This window comes from Leopardus geoffroyi, chromosome B1 (genome assembly GCF_018350155.1).
Source record: "Leopardus geoffroyi isolate Oge1 chromosome B1, O.geoffroyi_Oge1_pat1.0, whole genome shotgun sequence".
Taxonomy (NCBI): Eukaryota; Metazoa; Chordata; class Mammalia; order Carnivora; family Felidae; genus Leopardus; species Leopardus geoffroyi.
In genome coordinates, this window is record NC_059327.1 from 49,183,483 (window position 1) to 49,206,534 (window position 23,052).

At 41.2% G+C, this 23,052-nt stretch overlaps 2 protein-coding genes across 10 annotated transcripts in view; one reads left to right on the forward strand and one right to left on the reverse strand.

The window, feature by feature from the left end:
- Positions 1-14,857, reverse strand: part of NUGGC (nuclear GTPase, germinal center associated) — a 55,859-nt gene extending 41,002 nt beyond the window's left edge. For 3 of the 9 annotated variants that reach the window (XM_045461432.1, XM_045461372.1, XM_045461442.1), the window contains exons 1-5: positions 11,236-11,355; positions 6,192-6,313; positions 3,900-3,988; positions 1,113-1,217; positions 391-499 (exon numbers count right to left, since the gene is read on the reverse strand). In XM_045461432.1, the coding sequence (XP_045317388.1) occupies positions 391-499; positions 1,113-1,217; positions 3,900-3,942 (257 nt within the window). In that variant the 5' untranslated portion in view covers positions 3,943-3,988; positions 6,192-6,313; positions 11,236-11,355. Of the gene's footprint in view, positions 1-390; positions 500-1,112; positions 1,218-3,899; positions 3,989-5,080; positions 5,187-6,191; positions 6,314-10,744; positions 10,851-11,235; positions 11,363-14,109 lie in introns of those variants that run through there. The other 6 variants (XM_045461381.1, XM_045461391.1, XM_045461385.1 and 3 more) reach the window with 6 other exon arrangements.
- A 52-nt stretch (positions 14,858-14,909) lies between these two features.
- Positions 14,910-23,052, forward strand: part of ELP3 (elongator acetyltransferase complex subunit 3) — a 98,093-nt gene continuing 89,950 nt past the window's right edge. The window contains exons 1-3 of the mRNA XM_045461481.1: positions 14,910-15,083; positions 18,356-18,455; positions 21,408-21,546. Coding sequence (XP_045317437.1) covers positions 15,065-15,083; positions 18,356-18,455; positions 21,408-21,546 — 258 coding nt within the window. The 5' untranslated portion in view covers positions 14,910-15,064. The remainder of the gene's footprint in view (positions 15,084-18,355; positions 18,456-21,407; positions 21,547-23,052) is intronic.

The window sequence follows — 23,052 nt, forward strand, 5'->3', positions numbered from 1 at the left end:
TGAGGGCACAGGCTAAAGTTTCACACAGCCTGGATTGGATTCATGCCCTTTCACTTACCAACAGTGTGATTTTGGTCAATGTCTTCTTGGCTTCTCTAAGCCACAATTTCAGTAAAACTGGGATGATACTAATAGTTCCTGCTTTCTAGGGGTATTAGGACAATTAAATGAAATTTGATACATGTACTTAGCAGGTTATCTAGCAACAGTGGCAACCCAATGAATGTCAACTATCAGTATAAACAATAATAGCCCATAGCTATATAACTTTTTAGCCTCCTTTCCTTAGTTTCTAATAGAAAATTCCCTTTCATTTTGGAGAAAAGCATCTACAGTAACATAAGGAAAGACATGGAAGGAAGATTTTATGATAGCTGATATCAGACTCACATGAGATACTTGACTCCATTAGGAATGCTGTCATCCAGGAAGACAGAATGAATAAGTTTCTGATAAGTATTGCTCAAAACCCTTCTGGTCCGTGACTCCAGTTTTTCATCTGGAATCAATAGGGATGTATTACCTGGGATGTACCTGGCAGGGATCAAGTACTAGGTCTCCAAAAGAGGAATGTGCTCAATACGTCAGAGAAAGGGAATAAAAAAGAAATGACATGAAAAGCCAATTAAATATGAAAGCAAGTTATCTGACACTACAGATACTAGTTCATGGGAGATGGCAATTATTGATTGTGAAAGCCTCTCAAGGAGCTAGCCTGCTCTGAAACTCCTTGTTACAGAAGTCAGTATAGGCTTTGTCATGGGTTATAGCCCTTCTAGATTCTTCTCTCCTGTGGTCATAAAAAGAAAACTTGCAAGGCCGTCATATTAATACTCACCAAGGCACCAAATCAACCATTTTCACAATCTTTGTTCTAATCAGGAAGAGGTTATTCTGATAACAACCCTCCTATCCAGAGACTCCTACAGATGAATTGTCAAATTATAGATCTCTGCAGAGACTCTGAAGCCCCCTTTTCTGGATCAGGATGATTTGACTATGTTTCATCCTTCTTTCCAATTTGACCTTCTTTTCCCTTGAGCATTTTAACACATTTGGAAAAGGACAGAGCCACATTAAAACAAGCTCCACAGCAGTTTCATGACACTCACATTCCTTAAGAGCACTTTGGTCCACGGAGGGAAATGCTCGGAACCGCTGGTCTCTATCTGAACGTCTTCTTTTTTTCATTGGCTCTTTAAATAAATCATCATCAACTAGAGATAAACAGAGATTATATAAAATTAAAGATCCTGGAGCATAGTATACTTGCCTGACCTCTATCAACACACAAACCCAAAGAATCTAAGAAGACTCCTGCCAGCTCTGTATGCGTAAAGTCATTCCAGAAGCAGGCACCATTGGGCCGTTCCAGTCTGGTCCCTACCTCCCGGAGTCACAGAACTTCGCATCTAGTTCTGAAGTGCAGAGTCCAAAATATCTCCCCAGAACATATGTTGACATTAAATGACAAGTTTGGAAACCCTAAGAAGCCAAAATGGCTGGATATTCTTCACTATCTGCCAATTGTGTACAGAGAAACCCAAGAGAGGACTAAGTGTGGGGTGAAGAAAGGCCTCTGGGAGGTCGTTTCAAACTGGGAAAGAAATTGATCAGGAGCAGAATGCAGAGGAAAGAATCGGCCACATGACCAGGGCAAACCACTTCTTGACCATCTATGAGATGAGAGGGCTGACAAAAATATACGCAATGTAATAATTCAGGAGGATGTTCTACCAGTGCACGCCCTTCAGAGGTTAAATTTGGGAGAATTTTCCCCCTTCCTCACTCAAAGTCATTAGCGGCTGCTTCCTTACACAAATAAGAATAGAAATCCCCATAAAGCAAAACTTTGTAGTTCTCCCAAGATTTATTCACTTTAATGGGTTTCCTTTGGTTATGAAGTGAAGGGCTGGTAGGGTCCATAATTCTCTGGAAAGGGTACAACCAAAACATTGTGTTCTGGATGAGTTTTAGAAAATACCCCCTGGCAGTATCCACATGGTTAGAAAAGGGCAATAAGTGGGTCATTGGAAATGATCCTAACCCAGTGCTCCTGGGATTGGCTCGTGCCTTGGGAAATGGCCATGAGATGAACCTGAAGAATTGATCCTCAAGAGTCATGGCTCATGGAAGGGTATGAGCCCCCAAAGCTGAGCATGATATTGGGAGGTCATATTCCCTGAAGAACCACAGAGAAGAAGGCTCACATCAGGACCCAGGAGAACAACCTGCAAGGTACAGCCTCCACTACTGGGCTCCAGACAGCAGGTCTTCCAGATAATCCAGCCAGCCTTCCCTCTCTGCTCAGCCTTATGGCTTCCAGAACAAATCCTGCCATGTCCTGGAGCCAGCCCACACCCCATAAAGTATTGCAGTGCAGAAAGGTGCTGTTTGCCAAACCTGGAATCTCTGCCACCTCATATGCTCATGCAGTGACAGGGTGTTGAAAGAGCTTGTATTTCAGACCCTCTATCTGAGACATTCTAACTTCTTAACTCAGCTCAACTCAAAGATTTCATCATGCCTTAGTTTAAGGACCGCATTAGAATTAAATACCAAGTTGCTGGCTCAGTGGTTGGAGCTGGAGAAGGAAGAGGCAGAGAAGAAAAGAATATACCACTCAGGCCCTTAGACAAGCTACAGGCTGACGAATACTTTAGTCTGTGCTACAAGAAGGTATCTGTGTGTGGAAAGTAAAGGATGTCGGGCCTTGATCTCAACTTTGTAACTCGGGAAATCTTTTGTGTGAATGATATTTGCACATCTTAGCCACATGTATAAAACAAGGGACATGCCCATGTATCCATGGCCTTCATTTCAATTTTACAGGAACTGGCAAGAAATCTGATAAAAGCTTGAAAGCTTATTCCTCAACTAAAGCAAAGGCTAGGAAGTCAGACAAAACAGCAGGATGTGAAACTTTTTCTTCAATCGCTAAAATGAAAAACCACTTGGAAAGGAGAAAGTAGTCTATCTTGGACTTAGACCATTTAAGGGTAGTATTTCTATTTAAATTGTAACTGGAATGAACTGGCCTGAACTGGCCACATCTCTTCTCATTCCCTGTAACTGCTCAAGCACTCCCTCCCCTTTCCCAGCATTTTACACTGAATCACCCAAGAAAAAGAGCAGTAAGGTTGGGTGGGGGCAAGCCAAAGAAGTAAACCTAGTCTACTGCCGCTGTTACTTCTTGCTGCCACAAGGTGTCACTTTAAAAAACTGATCCCCAGCCACCTAACAAGATACAGGTTCATTGCTGATCCAGAGGGTTGCCAGAGACTGCCATGGCTCTTCCAAGCGAACAATTCCACTCTTTCAGCGCTAGCCACCACCCCACTAACCCAGAAACCCTACATTCCTTGCCCCTAAGGGATTTCATCCCCTATGAGTGAGGAAATACATGTGATACATCCTGTTCTCTACACACAGGGGTTACTTTCCTGCATCTTCCTAGGGAAGGCTCTCTCCTTGGCTCCAGGGACCCTACACCAGCCTTCTAGGGAGGGAGGCTGACCTCACTGACTCCAAGGGGATTCACCCTACATCTCCCCTTCTAAGAACAGTGCCTGAAATGATTCCAGGGGCCTTACCTTGCCCATTCACAGAGAGGCTACCCTCTGAAAATCCAAGATGGCTTTCTGAAACCTCCCTTTAAAAGGGGAGAGGTGTTCAAATTTAATTGCTGGTGAGATAATCCACTACATCATGAATAGGCTATTTAATTCTTGAAATAGTTTATATTCATTCACTATTAAACTGTGTCATGAGAAAGCAGCTTCTGAATAAAGAGGAAGGAACAATGACTACAGTTAAATACTCGCAACCCATTTGCCCTTGATTATATAGTGGTAAATAGAAAGTATGCACTCCATCACGGGATATTGTAGGGATGTTACCTGGGTGTGGTTCCTGACCCACAAAATCTTCAGTTTCTTCCATTTCCTGTTATGCAAATGCCTGCTTTTGTCCACTTAGGAGAACCAGCCTAAAAATATATACAAAGTACAAAGATGGGGGTGACAATAACAGCAGAAATTATAAATACATAAAGCAAAATAATAACAACAACATGTAAATCTGCTTATGCTTTGTTTCCCCAACTAGATTCCAAGCTGTTAAAGTGCAATGGCCATTCCAACTTATCTTTGAATTCCTCACAATGCCTCGTATACTACATGTTGCTTTAAACATGACAAAAACCAATGTTTGACCATTGGTTTTCTTTTTTCTCTTTAATTTTTTAATGTTTATTTACTTTTGAGAGAGAGAGAGCAAGCAGGGAAGGGGCAGAGAGAGGGAGACACAGAATCCAAAGCAGGCTCCAGGTTCTGAGCTGTCAGCACAGAGCCCAACGCAGGGCTCGAGCTCATGAACTATGAGATCATGACCTGAGCCAAAGTCGGACTCTTAATTGACTAAACCACCCAGGTGCCCCTGACCATTGGTTTTCAATAATAGTTGTATGTATAGAACTTTAAAATGATATTATCTGAGATCTTTAGTAACAATAAACTCTAAAGTAACAATAAACCTCTAGTGATCAGAACCATAAAGGTGAAATTATATGGCTTTGCTGCTTTGGGTGCAGTATTAGTGGCCCAATCAGGTTCAGTTATGCTTAGTCCCAGCAGATCTCAGCAAGAATCTGGAAGATGGATGGAATATTCCATATTTCTAGGGTTCCCTGGAGTTGCTTTGGGAACTACTGAGTGGGGAAGGAGAGATGCAATAACTAGGTTCTCTGAGTCTTTCTTGCTACCCCACTCCAATTCAGTGAGGAAGACCCCCTCCCCCCACCCCCAGCTCAGGTCTATATGCAGTGCCATAGCTTAGGGCATCTGCAAGGTTGGGGGGTTGGGGGAGGAGAGGCATATCCAAAAGGAGAAATGTCAAATCCAACCTGTCTCCAGTCCATAGGTACACAAATTGGGCGTGGAGGGAGAATAGGACCCATAGAGGCTCAGAACAGAGGACACTGGGTAATGATATGCTACCCTGGAGTTTCTTTGTCTCCACACACAGAGGAGAATTTGAGCAACACAGTTGGGGACAGCCCCAAAGTGCTTCCTCTCCTTACCTGATGTTGCTGTTTGGATCACTCAGCCATGTACTTCAAAAGCAGAGTCACTGGCCCTTCTGAGAAATGCAAAATCCCACCTGATCTGTCAACTGCCACTAAACCCATAGGCTGTTAGAGAGATTATGCCTCATTTACATATTAACTCCAAATGAAAATCACAGCTCCTCAGTCAAAACAGCCTCTTATTCTTAGTTTGGCTGGTGGATATTAACTGGCCAAATGGTTTCTGTACTTGGTGGGTATTGGCTGGATGTGGTGTGAATCCCTACTGTGTGCAAGGTTCTGAGCCTTAGGCAGAGTTCCTCATCTCTTCATTCCTTATCTTGACACTCCCTCTCAGACCACCCCAAACTCCTTACAGTTCTCCAAGACAGGGCGCCCTATTCCATACATTTTAGCATAGGCTGTTCTCTGTATGTGGGGTACTCTTCTGCTCTTCTTCTCGGCGAATTCCTACTCTTTAAGATCCTGTTTTATCATTTTCTCTGTGAAACTGTGTCCTGATTCCCAAATCTTTCCCTTCTTGTGTCACCACTGCTCCAAGCACATCTCTGTTACCATGCTTCCTTGTCCCTTTTTCCTTTCTGAACCATGAGCTATCTGAGGTCATACCTACATTTGTTTCAATGTTGCATTTCTATCAGGAAGTGCAATGACTGACAACAATTGGTGAATGAATGAATAAATAAAATAATGGATGGGAAGCTCCTGATGAGATTCTAAACCAAAGGATGTTTAAAAACCAAATCAGTTTTTATTAAGTTTTTGATTAAACCATGTTAGTTTTTTATATAATTGGAATCCTGGCTTAAGAAATAAAGGGGAGAGTGGGAAGAAAAGGACAACATCAACAGGGAAGACAACTTCATAGGAACCACGAAAGCTGAACTTGAAGAAGGAATGACACAGGCAAAGGCAGAAGACGGGGAGAAGACCTCATAGTGGTCTTCAAATACATTACCTTAGAGGTGCATATAAAATTCATTAGAAAGTAATGACTTTTCTGCCACTAAATGTGTCTGAACCTATACCGGAATGACCACTTAATAATGGCATTAGACTAGATGAGCTTGAAGGCCTCTTCAAATCCCAGATCCTATATTCTTACTTGAAGTGCTCACCAGCAAAGCTGGCAGTGGAAGTCCTCTATGAGGTCACAAAAATTCACGAGAGTTGCAAGCGGTTCCTGGTTTGTAGTGCTGAGTTGGAAATGCCAAACCACATCAAGATCTAGGTGAGAGAGGAAAGCAAAGGGTAGATGAGCTATAATGTGTGTGAGTATATGGTAATGCCTATCAATAACTTTATTTTTTTTTACTTTTTTTTTTTTGGTGTTCATTTATTTTTGAAGGAAAGAGAGACAGAGCGTGAGAGGGGGTGTGGCAGAGAGAGAGAGGGAGACACAGAATCCGCAGCAGGCCCCGGGCCCTGAGCTATCAGCACACAGCCCCACACAGGGCTCGAACTCACAAACTATGAGATCATGACCTGAGCCAAAGTCGGACGCTTAACCGACTGAGCCACCCAGGCACCCCAACGTTTTTTTTTTTTTTTTTTGAATAGACTCTACACCCAATGTGGAACTCAAACTCACAACACAGAGATCAAGAGTCGCATGCTCTACTGACCGAGCCAGCCAGGCACCCCCCATCAATAACTTTAGATACAGAGCTAGGAATAACCCCTAAGAAAGAGATCTGTTGTTTCCTGAAATCAGCAGCTCAATGAGCTACAGTCACATAAAACATTAGGCACTGTATCATAGAGATCACTGAAAACAAAACAAAATGTGTGCTCCTATCAATAGACAAATGCACTGTAGACCTCCAGGGTAACTTGTGTTCTGGTAGCCAAAATCCAGGAAGAAATAGTGGAGTCAGATGAAGTCCAAAAGGACTAAGAAGTTGATAAGTGTTACTACCATACGAACAGTGAGAATAAGGCCCTTCAAACTGAGACAGCAGTAGATTTAGAAGAGAAGCAGACATGTTCACCAAATCCTGGGCACTGGTTTTGGCTGCCATTGGGGTCACAGGAACTTCAGTTCATCTAAAGTCATTTATTAAGTCAACTGTACACAATGGCCAGCAAGGGCTGTTAGCATGTTAACTATCTGGGTTCGGGCTGGGCTTACCTGCACACGGTGGGGACACACCAAACCATGAGCCTCCCATGCAGGAGCATCTATGGTACATGAGTAATCTGTGATCCCTAACTGAAATTTGGAGAAATTGAAAATTACCTGAGGTGTGCTTGTGATTCCTTCTGCCAGTGTTCAAAGATTGGCAGAAAGGGACCATTTAATCAGCAAACTAAGACACAGGAAAATGGAAAGAGATAATTAACAGTAGGACTGAGAAAGTAGAATGAAGGAAACAGCAGGCACTTAAAAAGGAAAGCTTATAAACAAATATATCAGTGAATAGAGGAGTAGTGTGGTACAGACACTCCGTACATAGTCACTGAGCTAAACTAAATGATGGTACGAAGGGCCATAAACTGCAAATCAGGTGTGGAAAGTACAGTGCTGGCTTTGCCACCAGTCAAAAGAGCTGTAAGACTTCAGAAAAGTTATTTTATCACCCTGGGGCTTAGTTTTCCCACCTATAAATGAGAGTTGAACAAGTCCTTAAACCATGAATATTCTCTGATTTAGTTGGATGCCAAAAGGATTAAAGTTCTTATTTTAAAATGTCACCTGCCATTGACACCAAGACCATACCAATGATTAGGGCTCCTATGTAATCAAAAGTAGCACAAGGAAGGTGTCTCTAATTTCAGGTTCATTTCACTTTCAGGAGCCAATGACCCATGGGTGCATAGTCCTTCCTCAGATTATGTAGGGATCCACTTTACCCCAAGGAAGGGCAGTAATGGTGGTTGTATTTTGTGAAAATTTGGCTTCTGTGGAGAAGCAATAGAAAGGAGTCCAAATTTATTGCTCACACAGGCGAGGTATTCACCTGTGGTTTATTTTACTTGTATTTCAACTATGCGGTTAGCACTTAAGTTTTGCTTTTAGTACATATTTACATTCATGTGCACTGAGCCTAAGAATAGCATCTTTTAAATGAGACTCTGCATATTTAGCTAGATATGGGAAGGTTGCACAGAATGCATTTCCTGTTAAATAATTATGATTTTTGACAGTTATTTTTGCTTCTTCCACTCCTCCTTTCTTCTGTTTGTACTTGCCTAATGTCTTTTTTTCTTAAAGAAACGTAACAGAGGTGACACAAATGTAACAGTTATTCCTGTACTAGAACAGCTTCATATAGTGTAATTAAATAAAGAATGCTCCTAAGCCCCTTATGGTAGAGATATGGACACTGAGGCCCAGAGAGGGGAAGGAACTTGTCCAAGGTTGGAGTGACTCCAAGGTCAGTGTTCTCGTCCTCCCACCAAGCAGCCTCTCATAGATACTATTTAAATAAAGCCTCTGGAGCTTAAGAGTGGAGGGAAGGGTGCTCACAAATGAGGGGCTCCTTCAAATACATGACAAAAGCATTTTGGGAATGACAGCTGTAGAGTACGACTGAGGGTAGCTACTTGATAAAAATGTACTTAGGACTCAAACTGAAGGTACTGCCTGAACATTGTTCAATGCCCTCAGAAGTAAAACAAGACTGTGTGTGTGTGTGTGTGTGTGTGTGTGTGTGTGTGTGTGTGTGACAGAGAGAGAGAAAGAGAGAGAGAGAGAGAGAGAGAGAGACTGAGTAGTACACTTTCACTGCATTCCTTCTGTGTCGAATGCAGAATTGAATGTGTTTAAGAATTGCAAACATCCTGTTCTCTTCCCCTAGCTCTTTTCCTTCAGTCAGAATCTCATCTCACCCTACCTTGCTTCACATCATTAACCTTTCCTACATGATTCTTGTTTTCCTTTTATTTCTGTGTGTCCCCCACCCCCATCCCCCAAGGGAGCTCTAATAGGAAAAAAAAATCAAAATGCTTAACCTAGCAAACTCCCTTTATGGGGTATTATTATCATCAACTGGTTTATTCCCTACTTTTACTGAATGTGGGAAGGGCTTAGTACATAGTAAGCACTGAATAAATATTTGTTGAATGAATGAAGTGTATCTTTTAAGTGTATCTTAGGTGGTAAGATTAATAATAGCAGCAATTACATTCATTCACACATCTATTCAAATAATTGCTGAGTGTCTATTACATGCCATGCACTGTTCTGGGTGCTGGTAATACATCAGGGAACAAAATGGGGAGGGTGTTTGCACACACAGGGCTTACATTCCAAAATGTAATGGACATTACTCCGGATTTGGAGTCAGAATGCCTGAATTTGGGGATCACACTCCAGGGCTTCAATGTAACACGATCAAATCACCTACCCCTCTTAGAAAATTAGAATATAAAGATACCTGTATCAGGAGTTCACTGGATTAAATATAATACATACCCGGATTAAATGTAATATTGTATGCATAGTTGGTCTGCAGGCACTTCAGCATGTTTACAAATGTCGTTTATTTTTAGAATATTTGGTGAAGACAGTTAAACTAGAAGTCAGTACTAGTATTCACCTGGGCCAAGTCTCTAGTTTTGAGGGTACATATGCCACCTTAACTGATAAACTGACTCCATTCTTGTCCACACTGATCAATCACCTTGTGAGTTCTAACTCATCATCCTTCAAGAACCCTTGGTGAAGGTCTTGTCCTCCTCCCACAGGGGAGTGGGCTGGAGTATGAAATAAGGAAAAGGAGATTCTTAATAAACTTATGGAATGTTGGTGACATTTAGGATTTATTTCCCTTCTTTTTAAGTTTTAAGTACCTTTAGTATTGGCAACACGTTGTAACCACTTATTGGACATTGCACTGCTCTTCCAAACTAGGTATGTGCCAAAAAAGCAATTTAAACACATTAGCTCAGAAGCAAAAGTGAAACAAGGGCCTTCAAACCCCCAAAGGACAAGAGTTATATTTTCAGCATTAATACACGAGCTAATGTGTGCAACCTGAGAAGCACAGCCCCCAGGGGTAGCTACGGTAAGGGAGTTATTGGATTGCACGATTTTTTCCTTCCTTCTCCCCTGGATGAATAGGTAAGTAAAAGAAGCAGATATTTTCATAATGTGCCTTATCAGGTTCTAACAAAATGAATTCAAATCCTCTCATACTGCTCCCCCAAGCTTGCCAAAGCTAATGAGGCATAAGATGACATTAATACTACCCCTAATGATGACTGAAATTGCTGTGTTTCTGGAAGGGAGAAAATTTAGTGACTGGCCTGAGATCATACCTTTATGTAAAATTCAAGCTAAAACTTGATTTTCCAGATTCTAGTTCATTGGTCTTTGCATTAGCCTTAAAGTTCACTTAAACCAACAAAGAAAGTAAAACCCACTTTCCTTCAAGAAAAAAAAAATTACTTTAAGAAGATTAAGAGAGGGAGAAGAAACAAGTCTTCCATACAGAAAAATTCCAAATAATTTATGTAGATACTCCACCCTTGAGGACAGGGAGCATAACTCCCCACTCTTTATGTGTGGGCTTTGCAGAGCGACTTCCTTCCAAAGAGGGCAGTATGGAAGGAGGGGAAAAGAGGAATTTTCCAGTAGAGAAACCTGACAGACATGCCTCAGCCAGGTGATGAAGGTCAACATTAACAGTCATAGATCATGTTGTCTGTATGTACCTTGATGTGATCTGATGACAGCAGCACTTTAACTCTGGGATCTTCCTCCCGTAAACTCATCACTCCAGTCCAATCATGAGAAAAGCAGACAAAGTTCAATAAAGGTTAATCCTACAGGTGATCTGACCACTACTCCTCAAAACCATCAAGATCATCAAAGCAAAGACAGTCTGAGAAACTTGTCACAGCCAAGGGGAGCCTAAGGAGACATGACCACTACCTGTAATGTGTGTCCTAGAACACAAAAAGGACAGCAGATAAAAACTAAGAATATCTGAATAGAGTACAGCCCTTAGTTTATATTAATGCTATTGATATTTGTTCACTAATTGTGACAAATGTACCAGACTCACATAAGATAAGAGAGGAACTTGGGTGTGGGTTATATGGGGACTCTCAGTACTATCTTCTCAATGTTTCGGTAAATCGAAAGCCTGTTTCTTAAATCAACCATAAGTTACAGCATAAATTACATACGAAATACAACTTACCAGATGTCACTTTATCTGCTTCAGCTCTAGGAGTCCACAAAGGATATGGTAGCTGTTTCTTTGCCTTAGTATAGCTATGTGAAACCAGCTGGGGTATATACCCTTTGTGGCCACAGTCACAAGCCAAATTCACCCAAGCAGAAGTGAAACTGATTTGCCATTTGAGGGTTATTTATGACAATCTCCTCCTTCAGAAACTGATTCACGCTATTTTCCCCTTTCATTTAAACTTGAATTGTGTGTGAATTGGGGAATCTTACATTCTTCTCTGCTCTATTCCTACAAGCAGGCAGATATTAGTCATTTTTATTCTTTCTAAATAAATTGCACCATCAACCCTGCAGCATCCTTTCTTTGAGGAGGAAACTTATTCTGATGGATCTAACTTACTTGAGCAGTTAGGAAAAATGCCCCAGTCCCAAAAGAGACAATGCACTGGTTCCCACACCCCCAAATACAAAGACAACTGAGTAAGATGGATGACGTGAGATGGTAAAGATAAACCGATTCTTTTTTTTTTTTTTTTTTTTTTTTTTCCACGTTTTTATTTTATTTTTGGGACAGAGAGAGACAGAGCATGAACGGGGGAGGGGCAGAGAGAGAGGGAGACACAGAATCGGAAACAGGCTCCAGGCTCTGGGCCATCAGCCCAGAGCCCGACGCGGGGCTCGAACTCACAGACCGCGAGATCGTGACCTGGCTGAAGTCGGACGCTTAACCGACTGCGCCACCCAGGCGCCCCAAGATAAACCGATTCTTGATAACAAAGTCTTGGAACTCACCAAAACCCAAACAACGCTAGGTTGTTTGATTGCAGAAATAAGTGTCATAGTTTTTTTAAAAAATTTTTTTAAATATTTATTTTTGGGAGAGAGAGAGAGAAACAGAGTGTAAGGGGGAGGGGCAGAGAGAGAGGGAGACACAGAATCCAAAGCAGGCTCCAGGCTCTGAGCTGTCAGCACAGAGCCTGATGTGGGGCTCGAACTCAGGAACCATGAGATCATGACTGAGTTGAAGTCAGCTGACAACTGAGCCACCCAGGCGCCCCTGTCATACAGTTTTAAAGAACTCTTTCTGGAACTTAATTTTATATTCATATTTTTTAAACCAGAAAAACAAATATTTAAAAAGTGCTGTCCAATGGACAAGAAAGTAGAACCTACTCTACTGTATTTGGCAACCCAAACAATCACATCAAGTATAGGGAAAAAGCTATTTTTTTTAACCTTCAGCTTCAGGTTACGTTTGACCTTCAAAGGCAGACTCAGTTGTTACTAGGATAATTCTCAGTAACTGTAGGTATTTTTTATTCCAAAGTGGGGATTCAGAAAGCAAAGAGGTCAACAAGAATTATAAATAAATATTTAGACTGTGATCTCAAAAGTTGTTTTGAACTTTTAGCAAGATGATATGCCTCGTCCATAAGAAAACCATAGAAATACCGGTATAAAGCTCAAAGCAAAGAAAATCAGCGTGACTATCATCATTAATGTTGGATCTTTACTTCTCTTTCTGGGCAAAATTACACCTTAATCTTCTGTTCATGTCACGTATGCTTAGCTCTCCCCCTACTGGCTGTTTCTTTGCTTCAACAGTTAACCGTATTCGAAATCAGAGGCACTACTAAAATACCTAATGACTCAAATTAATTTTGATCATTTTTAAAGCTGCTTGGGTTTCTTTATGGTGGTCCTTGATGCCTGTATTGGACACCTGAATGCTAGGTCTGTTAAAAGTGTGGGGAAGCTACCAGGCTGCATTTTCATTGAATTCACTGGAAACATTGAAGCAATTGAAAGAAAACTTCCATCAGAATCTATATTCAGGTGCTCTGCCTTCCTGTTAATAGATGAACTATCCAGGCACCCATCAAAAGGGAATCCCTTCCCCTGTGCACCAGATTCCATCCCTTCTCTCCAACTGCAGTGCTAAGAAGAGTACCTTCCTCTTGTAATTCATTAAATTTTCACTCTTGGGGCGCCTGGGTGGCTCAGTCAGTTAAGCGTCCGACTTCAGCTCAGGTCATGATCTCACAGTCCGTGAGTTCGAGCCCCGTGTCGGGCTCTGTGCTGATACCTGGAGCCTGCTTTGGATTCTGTGACTCCTTCTCTCTCTGCCCCTCCGCGTCTCTCTCTCAAAAATAAATAAACATTAAAAAAACATTTAAAAATTTTTTCACTCTCCATTGGATTATTCCCAGTGACATAAAAACTGGATGTTATTTATTGTTTTAATAAACACTTCCTTTGACACCATTTTCTCATCCAGCTACAACCCCATTTCTCTGTACTTCTTGAAGGCAAAATCCCTCAAGAGTTGTGTAAACTCACTCTCAAATTCCTCCCCTCTCAATCTATCATAAACCTTCTATAGTCAAGCCTTCACATCTACAGTTTCATAAAACTGTTCTTGTCAAAGTCTCCATTGATCTTAGTCAATTTTCGACCCTCGTCTGACTTGATCCTTCAGCAGCCTTTGACCCAGTAGATCACTCCCTCCTCAACACACTTTCGCTTGTTTTCCAGGTAACCGTACCTCTCTTAGTTTTCTTCTAAACTCCCTGGGGTCACCACCTCACCTTCCTTTGCTGGTTATTCCCCTTCTCAACCTGCTAGGATCAGAATGCCCCAAAGCTTTGTCTTTAGTCTTCTCTTTCTTTTCTACATTCACCTTGTTTCATAGCTTTAAATTTCACCTATATACCTATAACTCTCATTTGGCATGTACAGCCTGAACCTTTTTCATGCCTTACTGCTAACTAGGCATCCCAAATACAACATATCCAAATTGACCTCCTTACACCCCCCTCAAAACCCCACTCTGCCTACAGATTTCTCTGTTTCAGCTAATGGCAAGTATATATGGTTCCAGTACCTTGATCCAAAAGCTTGATGTTGATGTCTTTATTTCTCTCACATCCCATATCTGGTCTGTCGGGAAATCGTGCTGAAATCTCCAAAATATTTTCAGCATCTGAACACTTCTCATCATCTCCACAGCTTACTCCTCCGATTCAAGTTACCATCATTTCTGGTCTCGTTCAGTAGTTCCCAAACTTTGCTGCACATTGGACTCACCCAAGGATCTTTAAAATATGACTGTCTCTACCCCTTGATATTTAATTTGGTATGGTATGTGATCTGGGCACTGGAATATTTCACTACTCTCTAGGTGATTCTAATACGCAGCCAAGCTTGGGAATCTCCAGTGTAAATATGATAATAGCCACCAGGCCCTGGATTTAGTTTACACCACACTAGCGGGCTCATCCTCGCACTATCTCCCACCGAGGTTCCAGCCCAGCCTCCCTGTTGGAGGAGGACCCTGGGCTCAAGTACCCTTATTTAGAGCCATCCCCATTCACACTCTCATTTTCCTGCCATCTATGCAAAAGACACCAAGTGACTGCCAAAAAGTTAGAGAGTAAGGGTAGGCTAGCTTAAAAACGCAATAGATAAAACGGAGCCTCTCTAAATAAGCCTGGCGTAGCCTCTGTACATAAGCACTGTCCGGCCGCTCTACTGTCCATCCAGGTCGAGCTTTCTAGCGCCCATGCGCTCCTCGGCGTTTAGAGGATCCCATTCTACAGCCTTTAGATCCGAGGCAGGAGCAGCTTGGGCTGGAGATTTTCTCCGCCTCCTGCAGCTGCGCGAGCCGCCGCTGGGGGGCGGGGCGGGCCTCTGCGCGCGCCGTCTTCTGGGAACAGCTTTACGATATGTTGACCGTCGTTTTACGACAGGCTGTGATTGCTTTGTGGCTGTCAACTTTGCCTGAGGTCTGAGTTGTTAGCTACGGCGTGTGTGGTAGCTGCTACGACTACCGCGGAGAAATGAGGCAGAAGCGGAAAGGTGCGGAAGGGAGGGAGAAGCGGGCGGGTTTGCGGGGTAGTAGGGGAGGGGCGAACACCTTGGCGGTCAGGTGCCGAAAGCAGTTTTTCCCGCGGGAATCCTCTGCCTCAGCCAGTCGCTCTGCCACCTTAGGGTCAGTGTGTCGGCTCCAGTCCTCTATCTTCTCGTTTTACATATTGTGCATTTTAAGCTAGCCCGCCGTTACTCTGTTCTTTTTTGGCAGTCACTTGGTGTCTTTTGCTTAGATGGCAGGAAAAGCTTTATTCCAAGGTATGCCTTACAAGGAGTCAACGTGGTTGGTCGATTTAACGTGCTCTCGGGTCTCTTAATTTGCTAAGATTTTATGGTACGTTTAACCTGTTGTTTTAGTTAAAAAAAAAAAAAAAGAAAAAGAAAGAAAGAAAAAAAACCTCAGTCCTTGGTTGTCTGTGGGACAGTCATACAGTTCTTCCCGATTTATATTACCTCCTGAATTGGCCGGGAGCAATTCCGTCTTTCGTTTTCAACAGGATGGAGTCAAATTTCAAGTATTTTCTCACAAGTTCTAAACTTGTCTCTGTACACTCAGTCGAGCAGTCTAATAATGATTGGTGGTTGTCATAGTAAAAGCTATTTATTGAGCCTTTGCTAATAATTCTGAAGTCGTTATCATTTCCCCTTTACAGAAGATGCAGCTGAGATTCAGAGTTAAGTAACGTTCCCAGTCCAAAATTATACATAGGAATTGGAACTGATGGTCAGGCTGTCTGTGTGCACCCAAAAAAACCACAATTTTTTTTTTGTTTGTTTAAATCTTTATCACTATGGCTTTGGGTATCAACTGCCATTTCTGGGAAAAACAGTTCCAAATGTCCAGGTTACCTTCACTTGTTCTGTGGCATCAAACTACATGTCCCAAATCTTCTTCCTCTGCCTTGCTCCTCTGCCTGGCAGGCCAGACTGCTTTACACTCTTCACCTGTTGCTAAGTCCTGCCTCCTGAAATAGTTTATTAGTCATCATTTCGGCCATCATCGTCCTAACCCACCTTCATCAATAACTAGTATCTGACTAGTACTTTGGCTTTCCTATAATGTTATTTCAGTTGATTCTTACAATAGTCTTGTCAAATATGTATTGTATTATCCCAATTTTGCAGGCAAGGAAATGGGGGTACAGAAGTCATTGATCTTCCCATTATCACATAACCAGTGAGTGTTAGAGGCTGGGAACAGGAACCTATTGTCCAAGTGTTTTTACTTTAAATCTTTGTGGGTTATTTTTTCATTGTTGCCTTTCTAGAGCCTTTTACTTAATATGTATTCTTTTCACCTTCTGAATCATTTTTGTATCATTTTCTTTGTATACTTATTTTTTTAAACACTACTTTCCTCTTTTTACTGCCAGACTTGAGATTATATAATTATCCAGTCCATTTAAACGACTTGCCTAGTAGTCAGCATACCCTGTACTATGTTTTTTATTGAGCCTTGTCAGAAAGGTTATATTCTAGTTAGGCAACACTCCTTTACACAAAGGTAGGTAATTCCTATACCTGACACTGTTCCTTCTGGATTGCCCTCTGTTTTGCTTGTCCACTTTTGCCCTTTCTTCAAAGACCCCCATGCCATTTCCCCCATAAAGCCTTTCCTTACTAATTTACTTCTCTAGTTAAGTTTTGATATACTCAAGAGCTATACAATTCGTTTTTAAAATCTTTATGTCTTGAATCTCCTTTTCCTCTCCAAATTAATTATTACATAGTGTTTCAATATATTAAACAGGTGAAAGCCGAGCTACTTTGGCTTAATGAAGAAAGAAACCCTCCCTTTCCTTCCTCTCCTCCTTCTCCCCCTTCTTCCATCACCACCATCATCAATCTTCTATTACATGTCCTTGAAGTGCCTTTTTTGGCACTCTGGAGTGCTGAATTACATGATTTGGAAAGCATTTGGCCTTTTTTTTTTTTTTTTAAATTTTTTTTTCCAACGTTTATTTATTTTTGGGACAGAGAGAGACAGAGCATGAACGGGGGAGGGGCAGAGAGAGAGAGGGAGACACAGAATCGGAAACAGGCTCCAGGCTCTGAGCCATCAGCCCAGAGCCCGACGCGGGGCTCGAACTCACGGACCGCGAGATCGTGACCTGGCTGAAGTCGGACGCTTAACCGACTGCGCCACCCAGGCGCCCCAGCATTTAGCCTTTGATTGTACATGGACTTTTTTCTCTCATGTTGTGTTAGCTTTGCTTCATTAAATTAGAGGCAGCTTGGTACAGTGAAAAAAAAGCGTGGAAGTTGTGGAGAAAACACCTGGATTTGAGTCTTAACTATGCCATTTACAATGACATCTTAACTTCCCTTAATTCTTAACATCTGTAAAAGGGGCTAACAGTGTCCACCTTGTAGTGTTGTGTGGTTTCAAATGAGATAAAGTAAATGAAAGGGCTCCATAAATGCCAGGGCTTTCTCATCTGTAGTTTTTTCTGATGACTCCATCATCTTTGCACGTGCAACTAGCTTTCTCTACAGGCTAGAAGTATGTTTGCTGGCAGTTCCCAAGCTGCAGTCTCACAGCGTTTATCACTGAAGAGAGACTGGCAGTTTTTGCCTTGAGAAAAGAGCTCAGATTTGCCTGATCTGGAGAGGTGCCCATCCTTGCACCAATCAACCGTAATTGGGATGGGGTCAAGTAAAAACATGTCAGCCTCTGCTATTGCCTTTTAGATGAGAACAGAAGTGTTGGTTGCCAGGAGGTCGTGATGGTGAACAGACTATATTTTAGAGATGCATTAAGATCCCTGTACAAGTATAGAACTAACATCCTTTGTATTACAAAGTAGTATTGCATTGCTTCGTAATATTACTTCTGTGGATACTTGGATTTGAGTTTCACTGTTACCCCTTGGTAGCATTTTCACAAAACAAGCAAATATTTCTGTTCTATCTACTGCATTCTATTCTGAGAGTAAGATGAAGTAATGCATCCAAAGGTAATTATAATTCTGGAGATAAAGGGAAGTTATTTTAACCACTTTGGTGCTTTCTCATGCAATTAGGTTCTGACATTTTTATAGTATATGTGCTTCTAGAATGAGTTTTTCCCATATATAGGTGAGGCCAGTTTTGTTTTAATTAAAGATACAAAAGATATGATCAAACTTTAAATAGAGGTTGGTGTCTTGTAAACTTGAGCTATTCATCTGGGATGGTTGGGAAAATTTTGGAAGGAAAAAATAATTACAAAAATCTTTACTGAGTAGTATGATTTTTAACACTGTTAAATATCTTTCCAGGAGATCTCAGCCCTGCTGAGCTAATGATGCTGACCATAGGAGATGTTATTAAACAACTAATTGAAGCCCACGAACAGGGGAAAGACATCGATCTAAATAAGTAAGTGGATTTATAAAAAAAAAAAAAAAGGCAATCCTATTCTTAGGTGGTAGGCCTTTTTAATGAAATTCTCAAATACTTCTTGTTTTCTGTCTCATGTTTTAGTTTTTAGTTGAAAATTTAGCTTTCTACCCTGCCCTGTCACTCATTTATGGCAAAATTCTCTCATAGCCTAATAATATTAATAGCTCCTAATATTTATTGGATGCTTACTAAGGTCCAATCACTGTTAGTAGTTCATTGTCTGTATTAACTCAGTCCTCTGAAAAACTGTGTGAGGTAGGTACTTATATCACCCTCATTTGACAGATGTGTAATCTGAGACAGATTACTGTCTCAGTAATCAGCAGAACTGAGATTTGGAATTAGATCGTCTGTCTTCAGAGCCCATGTTGTCTTCTTTCTTTTTTTTTTTTTTAAACATTTATTTATTTTTGAGACAGAGAAAGACAGAGCATGAATGGGGGAGGGTCAGAGAGAGGGAGACACAGAATCTGAAACAGGCTCCAGGCTCCGAGCTGTCAGCACAGAGCCCGACGCGGGGCTCGAACTCACGGACTGCGAGATCGTGACCTGAGCTGAAGTCGGCCGCTTAACCGACTGAGCCACCCAGGCGCCCCAGCCCATGTTGTCTTCTGTGCTGCATTACTTTACATCCTTGTTCTCTTCCTACTGTCTCAGAAGTAGCAGCAGCTGTCTCTCATGAAAATACTCCCTCTGAGGTCCATGATCTTTTCCTACTTTACAGCCTCTTCGACATGTTCATCTATTTCCTTTCCACAGTCACATTCAGTGTTGACTTTGCTACATCCTCAAATAAGAGTAGACCTTCATCTCTGCATCTTTTTTTTTCATTAGATATTCACTATATAGATCTGCTGTAATGAAAGAGTTTTCTCCCTGCTCTCAGGTGACTCACCAGTGATCTAATCACCACACACACATGACTTTTTTTTAAAGACTATTTTCTGTTACTTGAGATACTTCAGTGTTTTTTCACTTCCTTGGAATATTGCACTTAATAAACTTTTGCTAAAGGAGTAAATAAGTAACTATCCTTTCTTGACTATGAGATTATAGTTTACTGATTTTTCTACCATGTGTTTAGAAGTTTCTTTTCTGTCTGTGTTGGCTATCCCCCTAATTATACAAGTCTTTTATTTCTAGTGAACATTCCTACTTTTTGTTTATTTTTGTCAGTTTCTTTAATTTAGCACATCTAAAGTAAACGCTAACATCTTAAAACCAGCCCCTACGCAGATGTCCTCTTTGCCTGATTGTGTTAACCTTCACCCAGGCTTGAAACTCTAGTGTCCTCTTCAAATTGTTTTTGTTAGGTCCAATTAGGATTTAACTTTGCCTACTCTCTTCATCATGACTCTCCCTTTCATTTCCACTACCAACTCCCTAACCATCTCTTTTTAAACTTAATTCTAGACTACTGCAGTAGCTAATACTTTCAGCCTCTTTTTATCCCTTACTGGGTTAATTGTTCCTTGTTTTATCTTTTATCATGTCATTTCCCTGTACAGAAACTTTCAGCATGTCCCCAGTGTTTATGGAATTAAGTGCAAATTCCTCAGCCCATTATGTAAAGTCTCTCCATCTGGCTTCAACTATCCCAACTTTTTAAATTTCTGTACCTTTACCCTGAAAATCTGCTTTCTGTCAGATCTACCCATATATTTTAAAATATGTGCATTCCTGCTTCACATAAGCCCACCTATTTGCTCTCAGTGGCATCACCATGTCTTTACTGCCTGTCTGAAGCCAACTCTTTTCTGTGCCTGTTTTCCATGACTGTCTCCCCAGCACACAGTGGGATCCTTTCTTGAGCTTCGAACACATTCATTATTGTATGTGTGTTGTATCATATAGGTTTTTATCACTTACACATTTATTTTTGTGCATGCCTGTCTGCAAACATGCCAACATAGGGCATGAAACAACTATGCCTTATACTTCCTGGCATACCAAGTACTTAGGTTCTCTCTACGAATCAGGTACTGGGTTAACAGTTCTTGAAAATGATGCAAACACCTCACAATAATTTTAGATGGACTAAAATCAGAAATTAAGGTGACTGTTAGGGTTTGCTAGCAGCAAAGAAACAAGAAACCGATTCAACTGTAGAGAAAAGCAAGGAATTCTTGTACTAAAGGTTATTTCTAGGGATTAGGGATAGAGTTACAGTCAGGAAGGGATAAATGGATCCTCTGAAGTCCTGATCATTTTCTGTTTCTTGGAGTGTAGTAACACAAGTGTTTGCTTCCTAAATGTTAAAGTGTATTTATGTTTTATGTTCTGTTGTTTATAATATTTTAGAATACATTTTAAAACACTTTTAAAAATGTATGTACCTTGTTTCCTGTTTGGTTCTGCATACCTTTCCTTTAAATTGTTTTTTGATTGTTTTTATTTTTGGTCTAAGACCATGGCTTACAACCAGGCATTCTCCCCCCCCCCTCCCCCCACCATCCCAGGGGACATTTCTTACTGTCAGAAGACGTTTTTTAGTTGTTACAAAGGGAAGTGGGGTGCTGGTGAGTAGAGGCCAGTGATGCTGCTAAACATCCTACAATATAGTGAACAGTCCCTTGCAACAGAATTACCCTGATCCTAGATGCTATGGTGTTAAGGTTGAGAAAAGGGTAGAATTCTATGAAGCTGGAGCACTAATTTGAATGAGACCTACCTTCTGTCACTATACTGGGACCCTTTCTGTAGTCATCTTGTTTTCTTTCTGGTACTCCAGGGTAAGAAGAGGTTATTGATGCATTTTCCTGATTTTCTTCTATTCTCCTGTTGTTCAACAAATGTTAAAGCCAGTGTTGTCACCTGGTGAAAGGATAGGGGGATGACAGGAGTTGATGGTGTTATTTATAGGTCATTCTTTTGGTAGATTGTCTTGAAATCTTATGATCTTGATAATGATGGATGCTTTACTTTCAGGGTGAAAACGAGGACAGCTGCTAAATATGGCCTTTCAGCACAGCCCCGCCTGGTAGATATCATTGCTGCAGTCCCACCTCAGTATCGAAAGGTTTTGGTCCCCAAGTTAAAGGCAAAACCCATCAGAACTGCCAGTGGGGTGAGTGGTTTGATTCACGAAACATTGGTTGTGTTTCTGCTCTGCCAGAAATCCTTGCCTCTGGGTAATATGCAGTTAGGTGAAAATGAAGGATTTGGTTTAATAAAATTCATATATTTTAACATGTGCTACAGTAGACACCTGTGCAGAATGTTATAAGGGCATAGTGAGGAAAAACATTTATTGTGCTTAAAGGAGTAGATGATGTTTTTATGTCCTTAAAAGTATAAATTGAGGCTTGGTGACTGTCACAATATGATAAATATTATTGGCCATTTTAAGCTCATGGCTTTCAATACAATAGATACTTGTAAAAGTTACTTTATTTTTTAATGTTTTTATTTATTTTTGAGACAGAGACAGAGCATGAGCAGGGGAGGGGCAGAGAGAGGGGGAGACACAGAATCTGAAGTGGGCTCCAGGCTCTGAGCTGTCAGCACAGAGCCAGATGCGGGGCTCGAACTCATGGAGTGTGAGATCATGACCTGAGCTGAAGTTGGATGCTCAACCGACTGAGCCACCCATGCACCCCTGTAGAAGTTACTTTTAAAAGGTAGTTAATGAGGGCACCTGGCTAGCTCAGTCGGTTAAGTGTCCAACTCTTGATATTGGCTCAGGTCATAATTTCATGGTTTGTGAGATTGAGCACCGCGTTGGGCTCTGTGCTGGCAGCATGGAACCTGCTTGGAATTCTCTCTCCCTCTTTCTTTGCCCCTCCCCTGCTCGTGCTCTCTCGCTGTCTCTCAAAATAAACTTCAAAAGATAAATAAATATAAAAGATAGTTAATGGTGCAAAGTCATTCTATGTATGGTATTTGTGAAGCAACTAACATAATTGGGAGCTCTATGGAAATCCAGAGGAAAAGGTGGCCTGGTAGTAAAAGAGACTAGGGAAAGCGCAACAGAAAGCATGGCATTTGCTTGGCATATAAATAGTGCTCATATAAACAGAGAAGAGCAGTCTTGAGTAATGGGAGCAAGGGCACAGGGAACTAAGGCGCAGATAGAGATGTTATAAGAGGTATGGTATGTGCAGGGAACAATGAGTACCTCAGACTGACTAGAGTTGATCATTCATTTGAGAAAGCAGCAGGACATTAGGTTGAAGAGTTAGTTTGGGATCAACTTATAAAAGATCTTAAATGTCCTGCAAAGAAGCTGGATAATAAGAAACTGTTAAAGATATTTGAGAAGGAGAGTGATATATGAACAAAACAGATTTTCAGAAAATTTTGTTACAAGATGTAGAGTAGCTTGGAGCCAAAAAGACCATTTAAGATACTCTTGGTTTAATCTAGGTGTGAAATGTGTTAAGAGCTGGAATTAGGGTAGGGGCTGTAGGATACAAAGAATAAGTGTGAAAGATACGATTTGGACCCTCTTAAAACATGGTACTCAAAATTGAATTGTGTGTTCCTGATATGATCATAGAACTTCAGTCTGTTATTTGGATGGGAGTATTATTCTTGTAGTAATTACAGTTTATGTTGACTTATTTGGTGGCCA